Genomic DNA, 25,762 nt, shown 5'->3' on the forward strand with positions numbered 1-25,762 from the left:
TTACACGTCTGGATGAGGAGGCTGTGGAACATGGTGAGGGGGGAGGGAGATTATACAGCGGCTGCAGCGGCAGTCTGTCATCCTGCTGCCGTTCCTGAAGCTCCACCAGACGCCGGAGCATGTCCGTTTGATCACGCAGCAGCCCCAGCGTTGCAGCCTGCCACCTCTCATCTCGAGCGTCCCTCATGACCTCACGTTCACTGGCATCTTTCCTAAATTTAGATACTGTGTCCTTCCACTCATTCAAATGAGCTCTTTCATTGTGGGTGCATTCCATTATTTCAGTGAACATGTCATCTCGCGTCCTCTTTCTACGCCGCCTTATCTGAGATAGCCTTCGGGACGGAGGAGGGAGGCTTGAAAAATTTGCAGCTGCTGGAGGGAGGGTTGAAAAAAAGGAGAGAAGTTTTTAAAATGATACATTTTACAGAACAATGCTTATACTCTTTCACGGTGAAAAACACCATTCACATTACATAGCACATGTGATTTCAGTACAAGGTCGCATTTTCCATCTTAATATTGAGTGCCTGTGGCTTTGGTGTTAGAGATCACAGACGCAGGTCCGGGCAACAGAATTCAGCTTGCATGCAGCCATGGTAAGCCATTGTCTTTCGGCTTCTGCGCCCTCCTTTCCCACATACCAAGCAAAGCCCGTTGACTGCTGCAGTTTTCCTGTTAACCTTCAGCAGCAGAAAACAAACTAACCCCCCCGCCCCATCCAATTCTCTGGGATGATCGCTTTATCCCTCCACCTACCACGTGGCAGGTATCAGGGAAGATCCCTGCAGAAACCAAACTAACCCCCCGCCCCCCCCCTCCCGCCATGAATTATCTGGGATGATCGCTGTACCCCTCCCCCCACCGCGTGGCTGGTAACAGGGAAGATCCCTGCTAGCCAAACGCGAAAAGCTCAGGGCCAATTCCCCCCACCCTGTGCTTGGCTAACTGCAGGGAAGGATTTCTTTTCAGCCACAGGCAAACAGCCCAGTAGGAACGGCCACCTCTGTCCCCTTAATTAAGTTCCCGTATTTCAACCAGGTTACCATGAGCGATATCACTCTCCTGAGGATTACACAGCAAGATAAAGAACGGATGTTGCTTGAATGCCAGCAAACACCGGGACCATACGCTGCCAGGCTTTGTCAGGCAATGATACCAGATTACTTGCTGCAAGCATGGTGTGGTCAAGTGTCCTACCATGGAGGACGGAATAAGGCTGCACTGCCCAGAAACCTTGTGGCAAGGCTTTTGGAGTACCTCCAGGAGAGCTTCATGGAGATGTCCCTGGAGGATTTCCGCTCCATCCCCAGACACGTTAACAGACTTTTCCAATAGCTGTACTGGCCGCGAATGCATCCCAAGTCCCCAGGGCAAAGTAATCATTAAAAAACGCTTGCTTTTAAAACAAGTTTTATATTTTAAAAGGTAAACTCACCTGAGGTCCCTTCCATGGGGTCATGGTCTTGGATACTGGGTTGGGAGGGTACTTCAGTCAGGCTGAGAAAAAGATCCTGGCTGTTGGGGAGAACGGAGTGCTGGGTGCTCTCCGCAAGCTCGTCCTCCTCCTCCTCCTCCTCCTCTTCCCCATCCGCAGAATCCTCAGGTGTAGCTGATGAGATTATCCCCAACCCGGAATCCACGGTCACAGGTGGGGTAGTGGTGTCGGCCCCCCCTAGAATTGCATGCAGCTCGGCGTAGAAGCGGCATGTCCACGGCTCTGACCCGGAGCGACCGTTTGCCTCCTTTGTTTTTTGATAGGCTTGTCTGAGCTCCTTGACTTTCACGCGGCACTGATCTGAGTCCCTATTGTGGCCTCTCTCCATCATTCCCTTGGAGATTTTTTCAAAAGTTTTGGCATTTCGTCTTTTCGAACGAAGTTCTGCTAGCACTGAATCCTCTCCCCATATAGCGATCAGATCCAGTACCTCCCGTACGGTCCATGCTGGTGCTCTTTTTCGATTATCAGCCTACCTGTGCTGATGAGCTGAGCTATCTGTGGTCACCTGTGCTCTCCACGCTGGGCAAACAGGAAATGAAATTCAAATGTTCGTGGGGCTTTTCCTGTCTACCTGGCCAGTGCATGCGAGTTCAGATTGCTGTCCAGAGCGGTCACAATGGTGCACTCTGGGACAGCTCCCGGAGGCCAATACCATCGAATTGCGGCCACACTAACCCTAATTCGAAATGACAATATCGATTTTGGCGCTACTCCGCTCGTCGGGGTGGAGTACAGAAATCGATTTTAAGAGCCCTTTATTTCGAAATAAATGGCTCCGTTGTGTGGACGGGTGCAGGGTTAATTCGATTTAACGCTGCTAAATCCGAATTAAAGTCGTAGTGTAGACCAGGCCTTAGGGTTGCGAGCCTTAATCTGAAAACTCCTGTTGTAGTTAATTGTACTGGTTTATATAGAAATGTGCAGATATTAATCATTAAAGTGCAAGTACCTTGTTAAAAGAAAATATGACCTATCAATTGTTTTTATAATACTTTAAATTCAAAGTATTGATGAATTTAAATTATAAGAGGCCAATCGTGGTCCATACATAGAGCATCTTTTGTTGTTGGTCTCTTGCAATGCCAAATGTGCATTAGGTGCTTTACAAAACAGATAAAAGATAGGACTTGGGTTTGTCCCCAAAAGATTACAATATAATTGTAGATTGGGCACAAGGAGAGTAATTAACAGTAGGAGAGAGAGAGAGTAAAAAAGGCCAATTCTTACAGTAATAAAGTCACGCTTTATTCAATTTAAGCATACATTTGTCTTGACGTTTTCATAGTTCAATGTAGTCAGTGGGTGTCCCACACACAATGGAGTTGCAAGATGAGTTCGTACTTACGTGGGTCTTTACTCATGTGAGAAGTTTCATCTACTTCGCTGGGACCACTCATGTAAATAAGGGTTTCTGGGATCGGGAAACCTTCCTTCCTTTCTTGACTTCATGCTTTACATAATTTAAATGAGAACAACAGACCACTCCATATCTATTTTCAATTTCCAGTCTGAGTGGAGTGTAATATATTTTAAATTAAGAAAGCTGGGTCAATCTTGGCACAGGGGTTAATGTGACCTAATAAGATTGGAATTATACACACACTATCCAGCCTCAAAAATAAAATTTAAAGTGAGCATGCATTATTTAGCAGACTGTACAGCACCAGTCTCTGTGGAGCTCCAGAGGCAATTTATAATGATATATTATGCCGTGAGCGCCCCAAAATAACAATGGGCTTGATTCTGTTCCTACTGAAGTCACTGGCAAAACTCCCATTCACTACAGTGGGAGTAGAATAGAATCAAATAATTGATGGACAAATGAGTTCTCTAGCAGGTGCATGCTGTAAATTAATATTAATATAATATAGATTATCGGACACAGTACTATTGTGTTCCTAAGCTTAGCTCATAATTCTTTTAAATGGCAATGCTGAACAGAAACTTTGAACTTCAATGTTCTGGAAATCCTGGAAAAATTATGTTGTTGGCTTTTTTTTTGAGAAGACTGTTTCTTCTCAAACCAGAGATTCAAATTGGAAACCCCAAACTACCAGATGTTCTTCTTTTACAAATAGCATGGGAAAGCTGCATGTAGTTAGCTTGGTAAATATTAGACTTAACCACTAGCAATTTGTCTACAATAATATTTCTCCCTAATCTTGAAATTAACACCACTGTGTTAAACCCCATAATATGACTATAGAAAACTGTAAGCTAGGGACTGGAGAACTTGTTTTGCCAAATGTAAATTGCTTGTGTGCATCTGTTGGTCTTGCCTCTTATTTTGTAAGATCTTCAGGGCAGGGACTGGCTTCTCTGTATGTGAAGTGTCTAGAACATTGGAAGATTGGGACCTTCAGGTGCTACTGCAATATTAATAACAGGTTTTGAAAAGAACTAAATAATTAAGACTCATACTTCATTTGATTTTGGCAAAATCTGAATTCTTAGATTACTTACTGCTTTTGTATTTCTGTTTTATTTTCCTGGAAGCTCCACAAGTTGGAGAAGAATCAAACAAGATCTGAGTGGCACAGATTTCCATTTAAAAATACATGCTTTTATCATTTTTTCACAAAAAACAAGAGTTTAAGGGGGAAAATGTTTAATAAAAATTCAGAAGTGGGAAAATAAGGCTTCTTGCAATACTAAATTGTATTGAATTCTCCATTTCTATACACCTGATCCTAAATTCCATGTAAGTACTACAGAACTGGACTGCTTTTAAAGCATTTAAAATGTTGTTTTTCTTTATTTTAGGCTTTTCAACGAGTGTATGGATAGCAATCATAGCACTTGAGATCTGTAAGTGTCTTTCCATCATTCCGCGAAAGTGTTCTGGCACTGACCCTGGAAGCAGTAGTCAGGACCATGTAGCATAAAACAAATTGGTAAATGAGCTATTTGAGATCAGAGCATAGCTGAACTTTGCATCTGCTTTGTTGTTTCAGTCTTGAATGATGTGATTTATAGACTTAAAAAAATGTGTTGCCTTTGTGCTACAATGTCATTTTTGCACACAAGATGGCGATGTTTTCCTTTTAATGAGAAGTGTGCAACAAAACGAAGTTTCAGCTATCTGCCACTGATTTACGGTGTTTTTCATATTTCTAATTCACACGTGTTGAAATAAGACTCTTTGAAGAACTCCCTTATTAAACGTATTTCCTCCATCTGACTGCTTTTTAAATAAATAAAGGTGGTGTCCACAAATTCTGTAGCTGAGGATTTTTCAAACCGTTTAAATACTTTTATTTCATTAGAGAGAGACTTCATTGGGGCAAGACAGCAGAAGTAATTTTCCAAGAGAATTTTTTTTAAAAATCACTTAGAAAGTTAAATGGAGGTGGCAACTTGACTTAAAAAATGATATAGCTTCCTTTTTGAAAGTGTTCTTTCAAGAAAAGGAAATACTTCCCCGCTCCTTCCCCCCCTCCTGTGTTCACATTTAGAAGGATCTTTTGCAGGGACCTGAGAGCATGACACCAGACATGGTCAGACCCACTCTTTCTCCTTTCTTTTCATGCACACAGATGCCCGAAGCTTGCAGTCTTTTGACTTTGAGTTTCATACTTGCTGTTATTGTTACTAGGAAAGGACCTTCCAGCTTGAAGCACCCTTCAGGAAACTGTGAACCTGACAATGCCCATACTGCTGTCAAATGCACAAAGATAAGAAACTAAAAAGAGAGAAATATATTTTTCCTTTTATCTCTTTAAGCCATGGGGATATTGAGTCTGAGGGGCTTACTGTAACACAATTTTCAGATAGAAATGTGATAGTCAAGTTGAATGGTGTCTTTTTTTTTTTTTAAGCTTCTATAAAAATCATGTGTGGTAGTCTATTCCTTATAAGTATCATAAGGGTGATATCCTGGCCCAGTTTAGGTCAAGGGCAAAAGTCTCATTTGACTTCAGTGGGACCAGGATTTCACCCTGATACCAGGCATCACTGTTTGGTATCATATAGAAATGTTCCATTGACATCACCTATTGTACCTGTAATAGATCAGATTCTGATCTCATTTACACTAGTGTAAATCCTAGGAAATCCCACTGACCCCTAATAATGTGAGAACCAGATCTGGCCTAGGGCGTACGAAGGAGTAATAAGAAGAGTAGGTAAGAATTTAGAATGCATTTCCATGTGCTGTGAATCACCAAGGCCCACATCCGGAAAACTGCACCATGTAGAGGCGTATTAACTTGTATGACACTTTTTATTTTGTTTTTCAATCAACTTGCTACACATTTTAGATTTTTATTGGATGAAAATTCTAACTTTCAGAGGCAGTGAAAGCTCTTTCTACCACCATTTGGTGAATAGGAATTATTTTTTAATATTATAAAGAGGCATTGTTACAACAAGAGTAACAAGCAAGTACTTGGAAGTGTACTCTGGTGTTAGAGCCTTATAATTTATAAGTGAGAGTGTGAATTGTTGAACATTTAGTACTATAATAAAGAAATACTGAACATGCACTTCAGATGGGATGCAAAAATGTAATTTGATAAGAGGCTGTGCTAATAGTAAACTGTAGTATCAGCAGAGGCATTTTTTAGAATAAAAGTTGCTATAATTTATTTAGTGTCATGGGTGCGTAAGGTGCTTGGTTTTAAAACTACATTCCTTCCATATAATTACGTTAGTGGGGTTATGATAATGTAAAACTAAGCTGCTTTAATCAACCAGCAATTGGATTTTGTAAGGTGTTTTTTGAAGATTCAGAATAGCACTTCTGATGCCCCATATGTCCTCTTTTCCAGGAGATAACTAGTATCTACTATCAAACAAATGCGTTTTTTAAAGTACAGTGGAAATGGTGCCATATCAATGCTCCTCATATAAATTGGTAGAGTATGAGTGGTGGAGGGTCTAGAGGGTCATCAGATTTAAAACAGAAGAATAATTCTGCACTCTGAGCTTCTATGTACTTAAAGACTCAAACGACAGACAACACAACCAAGCCCATAGATTTTTAGGTGTCCTTTGCCATCAACAGCTACTCAGAGTTTCAGTCACCTTTCAGTTCACGAACATAAAACAGTATTGACATAGCCCCACTTAACGATTTAGTAAAAATATTGAAGCTTTATTGTGGGAAAAGTCCTGATTCTTGTGTCGAAATCTAATTACAAGTGATCTTATCCACACTCTTCTTATACAACAAACTGGACCACAGACGCCTTGTCATGCAACCTAGATGAGCAGTGGCAAGAGATGAGAGGGTGGGGGGTGGAGAGAGAGAGAGAAAGAATGGATTCATGTAGGTTATTAGCTGAAGACGCTTTAATATTTATGAAGTGCTCTTTTTTTTTTAATCCAAAGTCTTAGGATCCAGTTACAGGGAGCTGCGTCACCCTCTAGATCACATGGTAATTGTTGCTATTTCAAGGATCAAGTCTTGCAGAGTGGCACAAAGCCCCCCACCCACTTCTTTTGTACCACTTAGTGTCGGACAGTGATTATTGTATGATGGAGGGAGAGCTGCGGTTCTGATCAAACGCAGTTTAGGAGCTCAGTGTACTGTGTGTGCTTTCCCCCCTCTCTCTCCTAGAGTGAATCTGGCGGATATCAAGGGAGGAAGGACAGCGCTAATTGGTTTCTCAATGAAAGATAATCACCTATTCCCAGCAGAGGGTTCGGATTAGCACTCAGCATCTCCTCTCCACTGATTTCAGATTTCTCTGCCTCCGTTTACAGCCCATTCAGCAGTAAGTGGATCGAAGAAAGCTGTTCACCACCCATTAGTGGCAGCAGATCTCCTTGCTCACTTATTTAGAAGCTTCATTCACTCAGCGCTCGCCTTCTCTGCTGCTGCGGGCTAACAAAGTTAGCAAAGGTTGGAAAATGAGCGAGCTGGAAGGGGACTTTGCCAAGATTTTGCAGCTGAAGGAAGAGAGAATTAAAGAGTTGGAGAAGCGACTGTCAGAGAAGGAAGAGGAGATCCAGGAACTGAAAAGAAAACTGCACAAATGCCAATCAGTGCTGCCAGTACCTACCACCCATATCGGACCCCGCACCACCCGGGCACAGGGCATCTCCGCGGAACCCCAGACCTACAGGTCTTTCCACGACCTCAGACAGGCATTTAGGAAATTCACCAAATCGGAAAGGTAGGACCAGCCGCTGGGGACATGGGCAGACCCCCTCTACCCCAGGTCGTCGCCAGCCTTGCGTTAGACGCCTGCAGCCCCTGGGGGATGGTTGCGGGAGGGGTGGGCACAGATCCTGTCTCCTCGGAGCTCCGCGCTCCTCCGGTTAAGGGGACCAGGTGGCAAATGGTAGCTGTTTCTGCCCGTCCCGTGCTGCTGTCAGGCCGAGGAAGGGTCACACCCCCGAGCGGGGCAGCCGGAGCAGGGAAGCCTCACAAAGTTTCTCTTTGGGCTCTTGCATAAATCATGGGCTGACTCCAACCCTCCCCAGCTCCCAGGCTCGGGCGAGCCGCCTTCTCTGCCCCCTCTCCCTCCTCTCCAGCCTTCCTGCTGCGGGCCGCCCCAGGTCAGCTCGTCCCGGGATGGGCAGGGTCACAGCCCGCTCCCCATCAGCGTGTGCTCCCGGCTGTTGTTGAGCCGGCCTGAGCGCTGTGCGCATGCTCAGTAACCTCCCTTGGCCCCGCTGCCCGAGCTCTGCTGGACGGACCCCACAACTTGCTCCCTCAACCAAATGGGGGAGGGGGAAGGGGGGGTCGGGTGTGCGCGGCGGCGGGGGAGGGGGGTCAGGACTGGAGACAGTGATAGCCGAAAGTGGAGGGGGAGGGAGCAGCTGAGAGGCAAAACCCGGCTCCCGGCCCCCTCCTGCCTGGCGGCTGCTGCTGCAAGACTCCCGGACACCGGAGAAGCCCCATCGATCGGCTCCTGCATGAAAGCCCCTGTGGCAGCAGCCAGCGGAAGTCCAGAGCGCATTAGGGGCTTTTAGGCGCGGGAAGTGCAGAGCGCGCAGTGCACACTGCAGGATATTGAATATCCCATTAACCCGAGCGCCCCCCCCCCCCCCCGCCCGCTCTGTCCCGAGGGGAGCGGGTGAGGGAGCAGCGGTGCAGTCACGCTGCCGGGAACCGGCGGGGGGGGGGGGGGGGGTCAATAGGCTCGTGACAAGTTGCTTGGCGGTGCGCCTCGGCTGCATCAAGGGTCACCCCCCCCCCCAGAGCCCGCCCGGGGCCCGCCTCTGCTTTGGGCCCCGGAGGGTGCTGGCGAAGTGGGGCCCTGCCCTGCCGTCTCCATGGCGATGGAAGCTGAGGGGAGAGGGCAGCGGCCAAGCTGGCAGAAATGTCCGCTCCTCTCCTCCGTCCGGGGCTGGAAACTTTGAGTCTTCCCCGCCTACAGCCGCAGGGGCAGAGGCGTTATAGGGCCCCCGGCTGCCCTAGAGGATCGGTTCTCCTTCCCCGTCCCCTACGAGTCCCTTGTCTGCGCGCCGCGCTCCCCGCCTCCCCGGGAGAAGCGCGGCGCTGAGTCCGGAGCGCAGCTCGCGCGGAGGTGGCCCGGGAACAGTGGAGAATTGTTAGTGTGAGAGCAGCCCAGTTCCCCAGCGGGCCTGTGTGAGAAACGTCTGTGAGCCTGGGCTACAGACACAGCCCATTTGAAAGAGCCAGAAGGGTGTGATTAAAAGTTGGCTTCGTCACAGCGTCAACTGCTGCCTCTGTGTGTGTTTGTTTGATGTGATTCCCTTGACTATTTCTCAGCTGGTTTGGGTGACTTACTCCCCTCCTTTCTAGCAGATCCAGACTTCTGCCTGTCTGCCTCTTTAAGAAACTCAGTTCCCCAAAGATTGATTTGGGTTTAAGCCTGATTTTTTTCCCCATTCAATGGTTCCTTTGCTACATTTCACCACGGCTTTTTAATTGCTACTTGACGACTGGGTTTATTTTTAAATTCCTCTCAGGCTGACAGTCCTGCTTTTCAGGCTGGAGGGGGTTCCACCAGGGCTTGAAAGAGGGCACTGTGGGTCTCCAATTAAAATTCATTTGGGCTTGCAGTATGGCATTCCAAGTGATAATTGTCAAGTGTGTGACATTCCCACTGGAAAAGCCTTTAAAAAGAGATCTGGTATGGAAGTGGCAGCCACCCCCCCACCTCCCCTCCTGCTGTGTCCAAAGTCGAGAAAAGCTCCTATGTGGAGGGATCCTCTAGCTGCAGACAGATTATTCATTCTATTAGATGTGTCAAAGCACATATTTTTCTTGCAATATACTTTGCAAGTATGTCCCCACTTCCTCCTCTTTCTGGTTTACACTAGGACAGAGGGTAAACTTTTTTCTACTCAGTATTTGGGCCCATGCTTTAGAATGGAACCCATAAAGTTTATTTTCAGCAGGCTGACTCACTGTAGTGTAAAGAGTTATGACAAGTATAATATATGAACATAGCAGTGGTTGGAATTTGGGGTGGGGGGTGCATCAGAACATTTAAAGGAGCAGTATGTGGTTAATAGGAATATCAAACAATACCTTTTTTCTTTGTCAGAAAAGTATGGCTGATTGGCTCATTCAGATCCAATATTTTATTCAGAAATAAGGGTGTGCCCTTCAAATTTCTGACATTCCACTTTAACTGCTTTACTTTTTAAATGTTGGTTCTGTTCTGGGTTCCCTTGCTAAAAGTTGAAGTAATCTTGATAGGTTTATTGGAGCTGAAAGAGAGAGTTTTATAGAATGATTGAGCCTACAATAACATAGCCTCAAGCAATGTGCCCAGTGACAGCTGTAAAGTTATAGTATCCTCTTTAAGGTCTTCTTTTTAATTGCTGGACCACTTGGAGATTTCTCATCAACAGCAGAATAAATGTACTATGAATGTTTTGTTCCTATTTAGAACCTGAACATTACACAATAAAAACGATGTATGTGAATATTATCGTTACTGAAATTGTGTTCATAATATTTTAACACAATCATAGAAACATAGATTTTGAAATATTTATTGCTACAAAATTCAAACAAACTTCTCTAACTACAAACTATAATCACTACTCAAATGCCTTGTGATACATTATTCAGATTTACTTGCATTAGTGGAGTGTATAAAATTAAGACCTCCATAAATAATCTTTGCAAAATGCATATGTCATCAGTGAGAACAGGGAGAAAAAGAGATCTGGGCTCTTAGCATATGTCAAGCAAATAATAACACTGAGAAAATATAAAAATCCTACTGATTGAATAAGGACTGTGGACATTTCAAAATTCATAGTATCGATCAAACAGACTACTGAAATGTACAGCATTATCTGAATCTATACTATGAATTGCCCCCGACCTGATATTCTGTGGATGAGACAGCTGTCCATTAAAACAATTAAAAATAAAAGCTAAGATCGGCATTGGAAATGAACCATTTTCTTCAAATTAAAACAAACTCATCTTCTCTCTTTCACAAGTGCTGTTTCTGAAACTAAATACGTTTTCTTCAATAGAAGCTATAGCCAGGCATCTGCAATATGTGAGCTGCAAAAATCGGAGACCTGAAATTTTTTTATTTTGGCCAAATTATCCATAAAGAAATCAGCTTGGATCATAGGCTATTTTGGTTGTCACTTCAGAAAACTGCTCTGCATTGGACACACTTATAAAATATAACTTAACATGGCCAAAACCAAGCTCCTGATCTTTCCCCCTACATCCCTCTCCTCCCCTGTGCTTTTCCCTGTAATGGTGAACAACACCATTCTCCCTGTGGCTCAGACCTGTCATCTTTGGCTTGGCCTTCTCCTTTGACCCATGCATCCAGACCATATTGAAATCTTGTCATTTCTTCCTGTGTAATACTCCAAGTAATTCCAAGATTCAACTTCCACTGTCTCCCCATGTTGCCAAAACTCTTGTCCAAGCTCTGATCATCTCATGCCTTAACTACTGTAACCTTCTCCTCTCTGGTCTTGTAATACATATGAAAACTACAACCTGATAACAGCCAGAGAGGTGACAAGCTGTGATCACTACTAGGGACTGGCTAGGGGTCACACATCCTATTATATTTGTTGCTTTGTCCCCGATTTTTGTTCCATCCATCTTTTACTTTTTTGTCTTTTAAACTGTGAGCAATTTGGGACAGGGATTGTCATTTGTTGTGTTTACACAGTGCCTAGCACAATTGGGCCCAATCTGATTGAGGCCTTTAGGCAATGCTGCAGTGGGGAAACTTCTTTCTCTTCCGCCAGCAAAATGCCAGTTAATGAGTTAATACTTTCACATCCTTAACAATTTTTGTTTCTCCTCTTAAAATTCTCTCCAGTTTGTTGACATCTTTCTGCCACTGAGGTGCTCAAAAAGGGATACAGGTTCTAGGTGCATTCTTCCAGGCCATAGGGGGAGAGATGATTTTCTTGTTCAATGATGCCTCTGCATGTGCATTCCAAAAATCGCAATTACTTTTTATATTGTTGCATCATACTCCAAGTTCACATCCTTTATCACCCTGGTCTCTTTCAGCATTTCTACTTTCCAAATATCGCCCTCACATTAATTATTTGTTTCAGACTGTTTTTATCACATGTATTTGTTTATATGTTTCCAAAGTGAATCTCATTTTGGTTTTGTTCCTGGGAGATGCTTCTGTCTCCTGTAGGAGTTGCAGGTGCTCAATATCTCACAGGATCAGACACCTATTTCTTGAACATATTTCTAACTTTGTAATATATTCTGCAGAATTTTTCCATTGTTAATAATTGTATGATTCCTATGCCCTTACTGTGTCCTTACTGGTGGTTGCAACACTTTTCAATTTAGTATCTGAGAGTTTAAGGTTCTTGTCCCATATAATTAATTAAGTTAAGCAAAACTGGGCTCAATAATGATCCTTGCAGCATTCACTGACCAACCTCCTTCTCCTCCATTTAACCCCAGATTAATACACTGAACATTAGTGTATCATTCCTAATAATATTTTTGTTCATGGGTTTTCAGCAGGCATGGGTTATATCAAATCCAATCTTTCAAATATACAATGTATCAAAATGTTAAAATGTTTTGCTGAAGTCTAGGAACATTGCAAGTCTCTGACTACCGTGTTTTGTTTGTCCATTAAGCCTAAACCTTGCAGTTTACCAAAAATGAGATCTTGTTTGTGTGGAATTATGCTTATAAACACGATACTTAGTAATTATGTTCCTACATGTTTAATAATTGCATGAATTTTTGTTCCAATATTTTACTAGGGTTAAAAGTTAGTTTCTAGATAGTAGTTGCCAGGTAGATGTGGTACCATTTTTCTCTAGGTATCTCCATGATTCTCTGACTTTTCACCTAAAATCGCCAATAGTTCAGTATCTCCATTAATCACCTTGGGACTCCAGGATATGATACATACATACATACATACATACATACAGAGCTGAAATTGATTTGGAGAGTACAGGATGAGGCTCATTTCTAAATCTGGAGACAACTTCCATATAATAGAAGCCAATAAAATATTTAGACTGGGGCTATTGATTAATCGCAGTTAACTCACGGGATTAATTAAAAAAATTATTTGCGATTAATCACAGTTTTAACTGCACTGTTAAACAATAGAATACCAATTGAAATGTATTAAATATTTTGGATGTTTTTCTAAATTTTCAAATATATTGATTTCAATTACAACACTACATTTGTAAATTCCGCTTTCATGATAAACAGATTGCACTACAGTACTTGTATTAGGTGAATTGAAAAATACTATTTCTTTTGTTTTTCTACAGTGCAAATACTTGTAATCAAAAATAAATATAAAATGAGCACTGTACACTTTGTATTCTGTGTTGTAATTGAAATAAATATATTTGAAAATGTAGAAAACATCCCAAAATATTCAAATAAATGGTATTCTATTATTGTTTAACAGTGCAATTAATCGTGTTTAATCCTGATTATTTTTTTTAATCGCTTGACAACCCTAATTTAGACCAATATTGACATCAGTCTATCCTTAAGTTTTGAGTTGTTCTTAATTTAACCCATTAGCGCCTGATCCACTGATGTCAATGGGAGCCTTCCGATAGATACTAGTGGGCTTTATATCCCTTTGCTTGTCAAAAGAACATTGATAATTAATTACTGTATATTTTTATAGCAAGTATTATTGTAATATATACAAATGAATCTGAAATCCTCCTACTAAACAACATTAAATAAACATGATAGAAATTTTGAAAATCAATTATCTTACTGAGAGCATAAAACAGAGTAGATTGTAGATATGAAATGTATTTGGCAGAACGTTAATATTATTTTAATATTTTGTTCTATTTCATTCACAATTTAATGGGTCAGCATTTTAAAGATTCACTATGATCTGAAGAAATTTGTATGAAAATAGAAATACATGAATATTTTCCCTTTTTTATATGCAAGTACTTTTCTTTTTTGCCTTAATCATATTGTGCATTCAAGATTTGCACCTATAAGACAATGACTGTTTTTTTTTTTTTAAGGTCACTATTAAGGAGTAATTTGTCTTCACATAACAGAATTAGTGTTATATGCAAACATCCTGAAAAGACTCTTAAACTATATCACTCCAAACTAATATCTTTATTGAATAATATAATTTAGTTATAATGAGAAAAGAAAAGCATTCTTGTGTACACTTCTATAGATTTGTGAATATTCTGGTATAAACAAAAACCTTACAAACTTTACAGATAGTCATCCTATCCATGATGTCAGGTAGCTTTCTGTGCGTGTGTGTGTGGTCTTCTAAAAATGGCAATTCTTTCTAATTTTGGAAGGGTTGTGTGTGTAAGTAATTATGTTGAAGAAATAAATGTGCTTGTTTATAAATCTCACAGAAAACTTTTGAGGAAGGGGTCATGCTGCCTTCTGAGATTGAAATATACCTAGCATTTTGTCGACTGGGGGGAAAAACTGGTGTGGTAGGAAAAAATCATTAACACCACTCCAACGGTAATAGCATGTAATCTTCTATATTTGTGATTTGTTTTAATATTCACATACCATGGGTGTGTTTAAATACTTACATATATAGATACAAACTACTAGATGAAGTCTAAAAGATCTGTCATCTATTTGCTGTTTATCTGAACCTAAAATGGAAAAAAAATCCCCTAAATTATTTCTTCTGCAGCTTAGTAACAGCTATATATCTAGTAACTAGGTACTATGGGCATGTCAGTAATGTCTGAGAGAGATAGTATAGTATTCCTGGTTGTTAACCAAAACTCTTGGGCACTGAGCACTTCTCATGTACAAAGCACTGCCAAATTTTAAACGTGTTTTGGTGCCTAAAGATGCAGATAGGTGCTTATTGTGATTTTCGTAAACCTTATTTTACTGTTACCACAACAAAGTAGCAAAATGGAAATGATTTGTCCATTGTAATTTTGGTGCAAGGAGTTTACACCAAACCATTCAAAGGTGTTTTTGCTTTTAAGTTCAGAAAGAAGAGTTATAGTGTTTGCCACAAGATGGCAGTGGGACTTAATGTTTAACACACAATTTTGGGGTGTATTTTGGTTCAGTCAAAATTCCATTTTTATTCTTTGTGCAACTACTTGTTCTCCTGATAAGCAGACATAGTTCAGCTTTCCAGAATCAATAAACCATACCAAGTCTTAATTTTTATGTCTTTGACATTGTCTAATATGTCAAACTATAGGAAAAGAATGTGTAAAGAGAACAATGTACAACTTATCTCTTTTCAATACTGCTAGGTTTCAACATAAACCCGTATGATGCATCCAGTATAATGCTAGGATTTGGCTCTTCAAACATGATCTCAGGGATCATTGTTGATGAATTCCCCATAACTCCATATCAATAACATTTGGAATAAACAAATGTCTAATAATTTTTCTTGCAATATTTAATCAAATAAATATAATTTAAGGTCTAGAATCTGACTTTAGGTACAGCCCTGAGCATGCAGTGGTGGTGCATAAATTGCACCACTCTAGGGGTAGTCCCAGGAAATATTGTGACTCAGAGAAACACACCACTGAGTCAAATTCCTCTTGCTCCCAGAAGCTAGTTACCCACTGGCCTTTATTACTAGCCATAAATTACGACTGCTCATGCTGGCTTGGATACTATAGGCAGGGAGTGGGGATGTAGCCAAGATTTTGTCCATTCCCTGCTCCCCTCCATCCCACTTGCTCTGGTAAGGAGTAAACAGGTGAATAACATCGCTTATTCCTATGTGCCTGGATCCAAGGCCTCAGAAGCCTTCTTAAAGACATGTTTTACTTCCTTATGCATTTGCATCAGCATCTAGTCCTATGATTTTTTTTGCATCTTCTGTTAAGGTAGAAAGAACCCATTCCCCATAGCTGAGGTAGATAGAGGATGAGTTAATATGAGATCATGTCTAATTCACTGCACCATTGGAAAATAGCATTCAGCCTTCTTGTATGAAACCTATGTAATTCAGCTCTACCTGTATATCTACTCATGAGAACAGCCAAGAGGCTGGAAATAAAGTAATAATTCTGGTGCCATGGCTTGTGTGTTTTATACCCTTGATGGAGACTTAGTACAGTGTATTAATACATATATAAAGCAAAACTTGAATTATGCTAAGCTTAAATCTTTAATGAAAGGAAGGGAATTCAGATCTAAGGCTTTCACTGTGTTATGCATAATATTTCTTGGACTCTGGATCACTTGCTGATAGAGATGGAGTGGCTGCCCTAAAACAGTATGTTCTTGATTTTTTTTTTTTGGTCATGTTAAAGTTATTAAGCTGTCTTGAATGATTTGTTGGTGTGTTTGCTATTTCCATTTGGCTTTAAATCTTTATTAAAATCAGAATTGTGTAAAGATTACTATAAATGTATATGGAACTCCATTTTCAGTATAATTACTGCAGCATCTTTTGAGGTTGTAAAGGCTTTGTTAAATATTTTATGATCTTTACGTCTGAGACTCTGTCCAAGGTGCTTTGGGGTGTGTCGCAATAGGCCAACCCTCATTATGCTCCAAGGTAACTACAATATGCAGGAAACAGTTACAGGTGGTTAATAGTCAACAAGATAGATAACCAAAGAATATCTTCTTTGTCTGTCTAGGTTAGCCACCACAACATATTCAGGAAGAGTATAATTGTTTTAAAGGTATAGATTAAAAAGAAAATCTCCATGTTAGTCATCCCACCGATTACGGATATGATACCATCTGGCTTCAGTGTGTTGTGACAGGGCATACTTAAATACTTAGTCCATGGTTGAGTAACACAAAAGATCACAATGGCTTCATTAGAATCATTAGGCTTTATTATGTCAATATATTTTAAGGAGCCTTTATTCCACAGATCATTTCATAGAAAGTAACACAGCATGCTAAAAAGCCCTTATGAAATTTTTGATGCAAACTAACTGCTGTGTGCATGCAGCTGCTACATCTAAATGTTAAATCACTCATTTGCAGTTTTATTTCAATAATAAATACAGAAGCATAACTCTACTTTTGACTCACTTCCTGCAAAAAGAGTCCCTTTTGCTAATGCAGAGAGCATGGTCTTGCTAGGTGATGAGTGTCCTCACCTTTGAAAAGCAGCTGACATGTACGTGAAGCAACTACTTTTATTATTTCATTAGAGGCCCTAGCATTTTGCAGGTCTTGAGAGAAGATAATCTGTTACAGGAATTCTACTGTAACTTAAAAATATATATGAATATTCTGGAAAGAATGGCTGAATCTAAGCCTGATCCTGAAAAATCTATATTTCTTGACTAATCCTTTCTCATTCAAGTTGTACTGTTGAATTCTGTTGTGCAGAAGTCTGGGCTTTAAGTTGTCCAAGGTAACAAAAGTCGAGCTCAGCTTGTTTCACAAGTATTTAGAAAAGTAAGCAAGAGTTGCAGACAAGTATCCAGTTACTAACTGGATCACTTATGTAAAAAGAACTCCAGGTACAATCAGGGGTTGGCATAACCACAAGCTGAAAGATTCCAGAAAAGAGAGGGAAAGCTTATTGTTTAAAATCACTGAAATGTGGTGTGGTTGATTTTAATGGGATGAGGTTGGATTTTCTTTTATGTGTGGAGCACTGACAAGAATAGTGAGATGGGTGGACTGCAAGGAGTGAGCTTCACTATCATGTCTGCTAACCCCACCTTCTCCTAAGAGCCACCATGAACTGTTTTGTTTTCTTGTTGCTGAAAGTCAGTTAATCGGACCAGGCCATCGAGAGGAAATCGGATGACATCAGCAGCTTCAGCTAAATACTGAACAACACCTGAGATGTGAGCCTGAAGTTCTTGCTGTCAGCCTCTCCCTCATGTGTCACTCTGCTCTTCCCCATCTTCCTTTCTACCTTGCTCTTTCTGCCTCTGTCTACTAAGAGTCTGGCATAGCCAGCAGAGACAACCCCACCTTTGTAGTGCTGCTGTGGCTCTGTGACCAGTCCAGAAAGGCAAGTAAGCAAAGCCTTTACTTCTGCCAGCGCCTGTCAGCCTTTTATTAAGTCTTGGAATGGCTGATCAGACTGTACTGGTCTGTTTCTCCAGAAGTGAGATGGCAAGTGAGAGTCAGCAGTAGAGATAGAAATTGCATTTTCTATCTTTGCTATTCTTTTCTCTCCCCTTTTGTTTGTGTCTTTTTTTTTTCCATTGAAGGAAACAGAATTGACCTCGAACAATAGTTCGACTATCTAAACTAATCTTTTCTCCTTTCAACAACAAAAAACAGTTAATACTATTTTAGCTCCATCTAAAAGGTTATCAAACAGAGGTTTACCCTGTGCAAGACTATACAGCTAAAGAAAAAAGGAATAACGGATATAATTAAAATGAAAGTCTTACTTAATGCTTTAACTGTTTTCTATTTTCTGTGTCTTTAGTAAAAGGCTAAAAAGATATTTAATCAGGCTTGTTCCAGTGGAAATAAGCCAGCGATAGCTTGACACAAAACTCTGGACCACACTTAACTGTTTAATGTTATAACAGTGAACAAGGGTTTTATTAACATCTTATCCCTGGTGTGGCCCAAGAGACCCACTTATCAACACAACACTTCAGTGGGACTACTCAGATGAGTAACACTTGCAGGATTGGGCTCAGAAACAAAAAAGATCATCCTATCTGTCCCCCTGCCAATACAGAGTTGTCCCCAATAGTGTATTCTGAATGCTTTGTTCTGCCCACTTTTAAATTAGATAAGTGATAGGACTTTCACTGCTTCCCTGGGGAGACTAAGCCTCAGTCAAACAGACTTCACTGAAGTTAAGAGATTACAGTATAATGCAACTTTAGCCTGGAGAAAATTTTCCTGGTTTTGTTATGAATACCTAAAAGTGTTATATATAACTTTATCATAGCATTGCCTGGAACCACCTCTATAATTTTAAATTGTTTCTGTCTCTCAAATCTTTGATCTCATTTTAAAAATAAAAAAAAAGGAAAGTTCTTTAAGTGGGGAATATTACCTTTCAAAATAACATTTGGATATAATAGAAATTCCGTGTGGAGTTTGGAAAGGAAAAAAGTTAATCTCTCACTTACTGTTATATTTTTAAGAGCAGTGCATAGATTTAGACATATATGGCATTGTAAGCTACTCCGCTACGGTGGGACTTTTTTTTTATTTTTAAGTCACACAGAATGTAGTTTTCTTTAGGCCTTAGGCTACATTATCGGAAAGATGGTATAAAATATGTATAATATATGAATACAAATAAATTCCTCAGGGTGATAAAGTGTAGAAAAGGAAAATTACATACAAAGGGATAAAATAACAAAACAAGCCCTCTTTGCAGCCTAACCTACAGATCTAGGAAAAAAATCCCTCCCAAGATACCCATTCAGTCACACCTGGAGTTAGATGCTGCTCCTGGAAAATATCTTGCACAGCTCGGGTTCTGTGAGAATGTTGTAATGCATGTTGACCTCGTTGCTGCAAAAGAAAAAGGATTGTTTCAACATTTTATTATTTAGCTTTTTAATATTCCATTCATGGAAGTTTTTTAAACATATTTGTTCCCTTTGTGTTAAACAATTTGTAGATGAGTGTAATTAAAATAGGTGGACAGTAGAAAAGGAATAACTAGTGAAAGCAATAAGGAAACAAAGTGAAAAGAAAATTCTTAATCAAATCCGAAAGTGTCCATTTTAGCAGAAGAAGCTAATATATTTTCATACCAGTTATCATTGCTTGTAAACAGCAGGATTCATTAGCACAATTTTGGCTTTGTATTTTGGGGTAAAATTCGCCCCCCTCCCCACCCCTCTGTATAACCTGAACAAATAGGCTTTGTGAAGGATACTACACCAGGGTTGTGGAGGGAAGTGTGGAATTCACTGCTTCAAGCCATAGGCAGGCCACGACTACTCTTACACAATATGTAGGTATGACAGTTATGATGTATTCTAAGACTGTCTTCCACCGAGTTTGCTGTTTCCACTATTCACTGCTCACTGGGACTCTTGAATTCAAATCCAATTGACAGAGAGAGACATGGTGTAGTGGTCTGTGTACTAGAATAGAGAATTTGAATTCCTGAGATTTATTTGTACCTCTGATACTTCCTGTGCCAACATCTACCTAATCTATATTTCCAAGCCACCTTATCTTAGTTCTGCTGGTGCAATGCCTAGGGGGGATCCCTGATGGTGAAAAACCTGTTAGGAGGGTGATTGTGATGGCTAACTCCCCACAACCTCCCTGCTACCAGGAGTGATCACACTTGACCAATGCAAAATTGGACAGTGGTAATTTGGGAATGGGCCTGGGCATGGCAGCAGTATGGTGTGTTGATTCAGTAGAGTCTTCAGTGAGGGGACTACTATAGACCCCTGGCGAGATTACTATAGAGCTCCTGACAGATTAAAGCTGTCTACCCCAATGAATTCCCGTTGGGGTGCAGTGGCCCTTTCTGGTGCAGGGAGAGGCAATTTGCCTGATTCCAATTGTATATATATTTTTAGATGTTGTTCTTTAGTGGTTTCCTTTGTTGTTATTCAGTGGGCTCAATTCTGCCCCCAGATACACAGGCACAATATGCATTGGCATCATTAAGAGTTGTGATTGTGTATTTGAGAGCAAAATTAAATGTATGAAACAGTGTACAGCACTGGTCTCTGAAACCTGTAATTTGTTTACCTATAACCTTGGAATAATGTTGCTTGTATGTTATTTCAAGGACACACTTTTTTCTCTAATCTGATGAACTGGCCAAGACCTTTAAAAAGGATGACGAAGAAAAGATGTAGAGGTCCTAGCAAACTCCATGGTTCTTCTATGTGTATTCTACTCAGTGTATTTGTGCCATGTATGCTGGAGTTGGAGACTTCTTTCCTGCAGCAATACCTGTTGGTACGACATGCCTCAAACCCCCTTGTGGCCCCTCCTGAGGCTTTATGAGGTTGGCACCACCCCAACCCCCCTTTGTTCATCTTATTGCCAGTGGGCTTAGTCAGAACTCCCCATGTGTGAGCCTTCTACAGTTTTTCTTTGCAACATACTAGTGCCATTGAGTCTTACCCTATAAATAGTTAGTACCTGTAGTTTATTGTAGTTCTTAGTTGAGTTATTTTTTATATTAATTTGTGGTGCTCAGCACTGGAGGGTTTGCACCATTCTCCAGGTTTCAAATGTTGCCTGTGTGTGGGGTCTTGATCCCCAACAGTGACTCCTACGCTCGCTGCTTGCTATGTGTAGACAAAGATCACCTTAAGGCAGTGTTTCCCAAACTTGGGACGCCGCTTGTGTAGGGAAAGCCCCTGGTGGGCCGGGCTGGTTTGTTTACCTGCCGTGTCCGCAGGTTCAGCGGATTGCGGCTCCCACTGGCCGCGGTTCGCTGCTACAGGCCAATGGGAGCTGCTGGAAGCAGCAGCCAGTATGTCCCTCGGCCCGCGCCACTTCCAGCAGCTCCCATTGGCCTGGAGCAGCAAACCGCAGCCAGTGGGAGCTGCGATTGGCCGAACCTGTGGACGCGGCAGGTAAACAAACCAGCCCGGCCCACCAGGGGCTTTCCCTACACAAGCGGCATCCCAAGTTTGGGAAACACTGCCTTGAGGGAAAGTGTAATATCTGCTGTTCCTTCAAAAAGAGAATGACGATTTCAAAAGACCTTTGCCTGATGCAGCACCTGTTGGAACAGGCTATGAGGCGTTCATCAGCACAGGAACCTTCTTCAGCCAGTGGGACTGGCTGCCCTCAACCATCTTCCACTTTGTTGGTGACAGTGGATGGACTCCTGGGCTCTGATTCTTCCCTGAAAAAGGGAAGCGGGTTGATCCACATCATCTCGAGTATCTCGGAATAGGACCCATAAAATGAATCAGGAATGTTCAAAGACAACAAGAGATTTGTCCTCTTCATCAAAAACAGTCACACAATGTTCACAAGAGTCAGGCAGCCCGGGTAGAGCTGTGCCGTTAACTTGCATCTCCCTGGTATCAAGGCAAGAAAATTCCAATGCTGTACTGTTGACTCTGGTACTGTTTGGGAGACAGCTGTCATTTCCAGTACCTATAGATAGTGTGGTGCTACTTCTTTCCATACCAATGACCCTGCAAGCCTATGTGGCAGTGATGGACTTATTCTGCCTTCCCACTAATTCAAGAGGAGGACATAGTACTGGTACTGCTTGCTATTCAGGCTCCTCAGGGCTAGGGTTGCTACAATCAATAGCCTTGGTGCTGACAAAAAGACGCAAGCACCTTCCTTGGTGCATAGGCCTGTAGAGCTGGTACTGGTATGACTCTCGTCCCAGCACAGTCTACATCCCCAATTTCGGCATCTGTCACTTTGGCACCTACGTACCCCCTGGAGCCCACACCAACTCTGTTATGCTCTTTGGCCCGGACAGTGGAAGATTGCCTGGTACTGGACCCTTTGGTGGAGAACTCTACTTCTTGAGAGGCTTTTCCAGTACTGACAATGGTTTCCGACCTTTGTACTGACTTTGCCTGTCGCCCCATGGGCTGTAGGTCAGATGCAAAGTTGTATTGCAATCATTGTTCAAGTAGACTCCGAAACCATCCCCCAAACAGTAGTGCTTGGGAGTCATCTGAGTGGAATACACAACTGCAAACACTCAAAGAAGAAAAAAGCTTACTAGCCTGTTCTGTAATTATTGCTCTATGAGATGTGGGTGCAGACTTGTGTTCCACGGTCTTCCCTCCATTCCTTCTCCATTGGAATTTTAAACCACCTGCTCTGGGGTGAAGCAACTGAGGGTGGGGTCAGGGTGCCACTGCCCTTATATAGCCTCTTGAGGAACCGTGAGAGGGGTAGGGTGTGTGCAGTGCCCTGACTGGTACTGCTATGGAGGGAAAACCCTCCAACAGCAGTGCACTTGGCATGAACAAACCTGAGTGGAATATTCATCTGCACCCACATCTCAAAGAACAATTACAGAGCAGGTTAGTAACCGTTTTTTTGTTACTAAAGGCAACTGTGTTTTTAGAATGTACATCTTGGAACATGAACTACGTAGTTTAAGAAACTGGTTCTTTAGAAGGAAAAAGAAGTTCATTTTTGCATGTGTCTACATCCATAGAGCAAAATTGTGCACTGATTTTTTTCACTCTTCTATTCTGCTGAAGTAACTGATTTTGAATGGGATGCAAGTCAATGCAGATTTTGATGTCCATTTCAGGCAGCTCAGCTATTGTCCTATTCTGAGGATAGTTTTCTAAACAAGGCTTTGAAAAAAGCAAATCAGACTTGTGGCTGGTGTAATGGGTTTTCTTGTAACTAAAATTAGCTCATCAAATAGTACCAGGCCAAATGAATAGTTTTTTAATTGAATAAATAATTTCCTTTTTATTAGGCCTGGCTTTATAGTAAATGGGCCTATTAGTTACCTTTAGATTTCACAGTGCAATCTGATTCATTCATTTACAAATGAATTGACTAACGTCGTTTCTCTTAATCTAAATTTGAACGTGAATAGGAAATATATATATTTTTAAGTCCCTTAACACCATTTTTTAAGAAGGAGTTTTGAGGGACATATAAGGAGGAAAGATTTTTTTTTTTTTTTTAAATTCATTGTTGATGTAGCATATCTGTTCTATCTGCTGAGGCGTTCCATAAGGCTGGATGCCTGAAAGACTTCAGTGAGAAGTCATGCCAATTGTCCAATACAAATATAGTATATTATATATATTTAAACATTTAAAATGAGAAAACCAAAGTAATTAAAGAATGCAAGTTCAAAAACATATCACTTGAACATACAAATTGGAGCCTTTCTTCTTTAACTTGCTAAAACAACTGCATTATCAACAGTATTTACTAATACAGCACCAGATGTTCATTGCACTTCATAATGAAAAGACATTGTCCCTACTCTAAGGAAATTATTATTTGGAATACATAAGACACAAAATGAGAGAGAACACCTTACTAAAGGTGGGCTAGTACTACAAAAAAAGTCTGACTACTTGCTCCAATTTTTAAATGAATTGGCTTGGTATATGCTTGCACCACTTTTGCATTTGCTTTCTTGGGTTATCAATATATACTAATGCACATTTTCACAGAATGTGCACATGGAAGTATTTGTACCAGCATTCTTGCAAGAGAATCAATACTATGTGACTTAGCTGACCAGTTACAACTCAGCTCAGGTAAGATGTTGAATCTACAGAGTATTGAATGCTCTGAATGAGCTCGTCACAATCTTTAAAATGAAAATAGATTGCTTTAAATTGTTTAATAAATTAAATTAATGAATTACAATGTTACATACCATGATATACTCTGATTTTTTTAAAAATAAAATCTTCAGACAAATTATGAATAGTTCATTCAGCTTTAAGATGTATACTGTATAAGGCCATCAGGTTTCTTGATTTCCATATGTTTTTTTAATAAAGATTTATTTATTGTTGTTAGTTTGGCATGGGAGTATGGGTTTCCTTTGACAAGGCATTTGAAAGAGGTGGAGTTTGAGGAGGTATTTGGAGCTAAGGATGGAGGTAGTATGGCGTATGATACCCAGGAGATCATTCCAGCTGTATTTGGGAAATCTATATGAGAAGGCACAGAAGTGGTTATGGAAGAAGGATACAAAGTGTGTGTGAAAGGAAGGAGAAGTGGCAAAACGTAGGGTTATAGCAGTAAGAGAGAGGCAGGGATGGAGATATGTAGAACTGTGAAGGTAAAATTGAGGAATTTGATTTTGATTATCTCTCCATGCAAATTTATAGAAAACAGAATTCCCCAAACATTGAAATGTTTAACCCCAAAGCTAAAAATTTCTATGCTGAGAGAAAATAACTCCAATGTGACAATTTAAAAATTCCATTTTTTTTAAATTTACAGTATGCAGTAAAAATAAAACACCCTTAGATTTTGCACATAAAGAAAATTGAGAACAGTTACAAATTGTGTTGGAAGGTGCTGTGAGAGTTTTATTATTTTTGCTGCCATTCTGAAGCTGCTGTATCAATCAATAATCAAATATTATTGCAAGGATCATTTCATTTTAATTGGGAAATCAATACATTTCGACTTAAAATGTTTTTTTTCTTTAATAGAATTATGACTCAACTAAATTCTTGTTTTAAGAACGTAAGAACGACCATACTGGGTCTGACTGGTCCATCTAGCCCAGTATCCTGTCTTGACAGTGGGCAGTGTCAGATGCTTCAGAGGGAATGAACAGAACAGGGCAATTATCAAGTGATCCATCCCCTGTCATCCAGTCTCATCTTATTTTATCATCTATATGCTTACGTGCGCCATGTCCACAACTGATTTTTTTAACTTTTTTTGGTGTGCTTTGCATAGTATTGGTACAATATGAATATTTAGTTCTCTTCCTACCATGTGTTGTTTATCCTATGATGTATCCATTGTCTTGATTACTGGAAGGAACAAAAATTGAGTGTAATATTCAAAGATCCCAGATGGATTCTCCAAAGCTTTCTGAATGACCTGGAATTCATGCAGAAGTTTGACATATACAGCATATGCCATTGAACAGGACTAATTATAATGCAGAAGTGCAATTATGGTAATTGGAATCAATCAGTGGCTGTGAGAATGACAGGCCCCATAAGAAATGACACTTATTAAATGTGTCCTAAAGGAAGGTTTCCAGTTTGGATATTTTTGTATTGCTTTGAAGAATCCCCTGAAGCGAAAATAGTACAGAATTAGATAACAGAAATGGGGACATTTTAACAACTATGGAGCCAGATCCTGGAGTTTGGCTTGTGTGAGAATTGATGGATTGGGGCATTAGTTTAGAATTCTGCTACAAAGTCTAGAAATATGCGGACATTTTTCATCTTCAGAATTTAAACTTTGGTGGAGGTAACAGGTGGTGTTGGAAGTATTGGCTTTGTGAAATAGTCCAGGGAGACTCA

At 40.8% G+C, this 25,762-nt stretch overlaps 1 protein-coding gene across 1 annotated transcript in view; it reads left to right on the forward strand.

Moving 5' to 3' along the window:
- The first annotated feature begins 7,354 nt into the window (after window positions 1–7,354).
- PRKG1 (protein kinase cGMP-dependent 1) overlaps window positions 7,355–25,762 on the forward strand; it is a 944,545-nt gene continuing 926,137 nt past the window's right edge. Inside the window, exon 1 of the mRNA XM_065407822.1 lies at window positions 7,355–7,620. Within this exon, the coding sequence (XP_065263894.1) occupies window positions 7,355–7,620 (266 nt within the window). The remainder of the gene's footprint in view (window positions 7,621–25,762) is intronic.

This window comes from Emys orbicularis, chromosome 7, assembly GCF_028017835.1.
Source record: "Emys orbicularis isolate rEmyOrb1 chromosome 7, rEmyOrb1.hap1, whole genome shotgun sequence".
Taxonomy (NCBI): Eukaryota; Metazoa; Chordata; order Testudines; family Emydidae; genus Emys; species Emys orbicularis.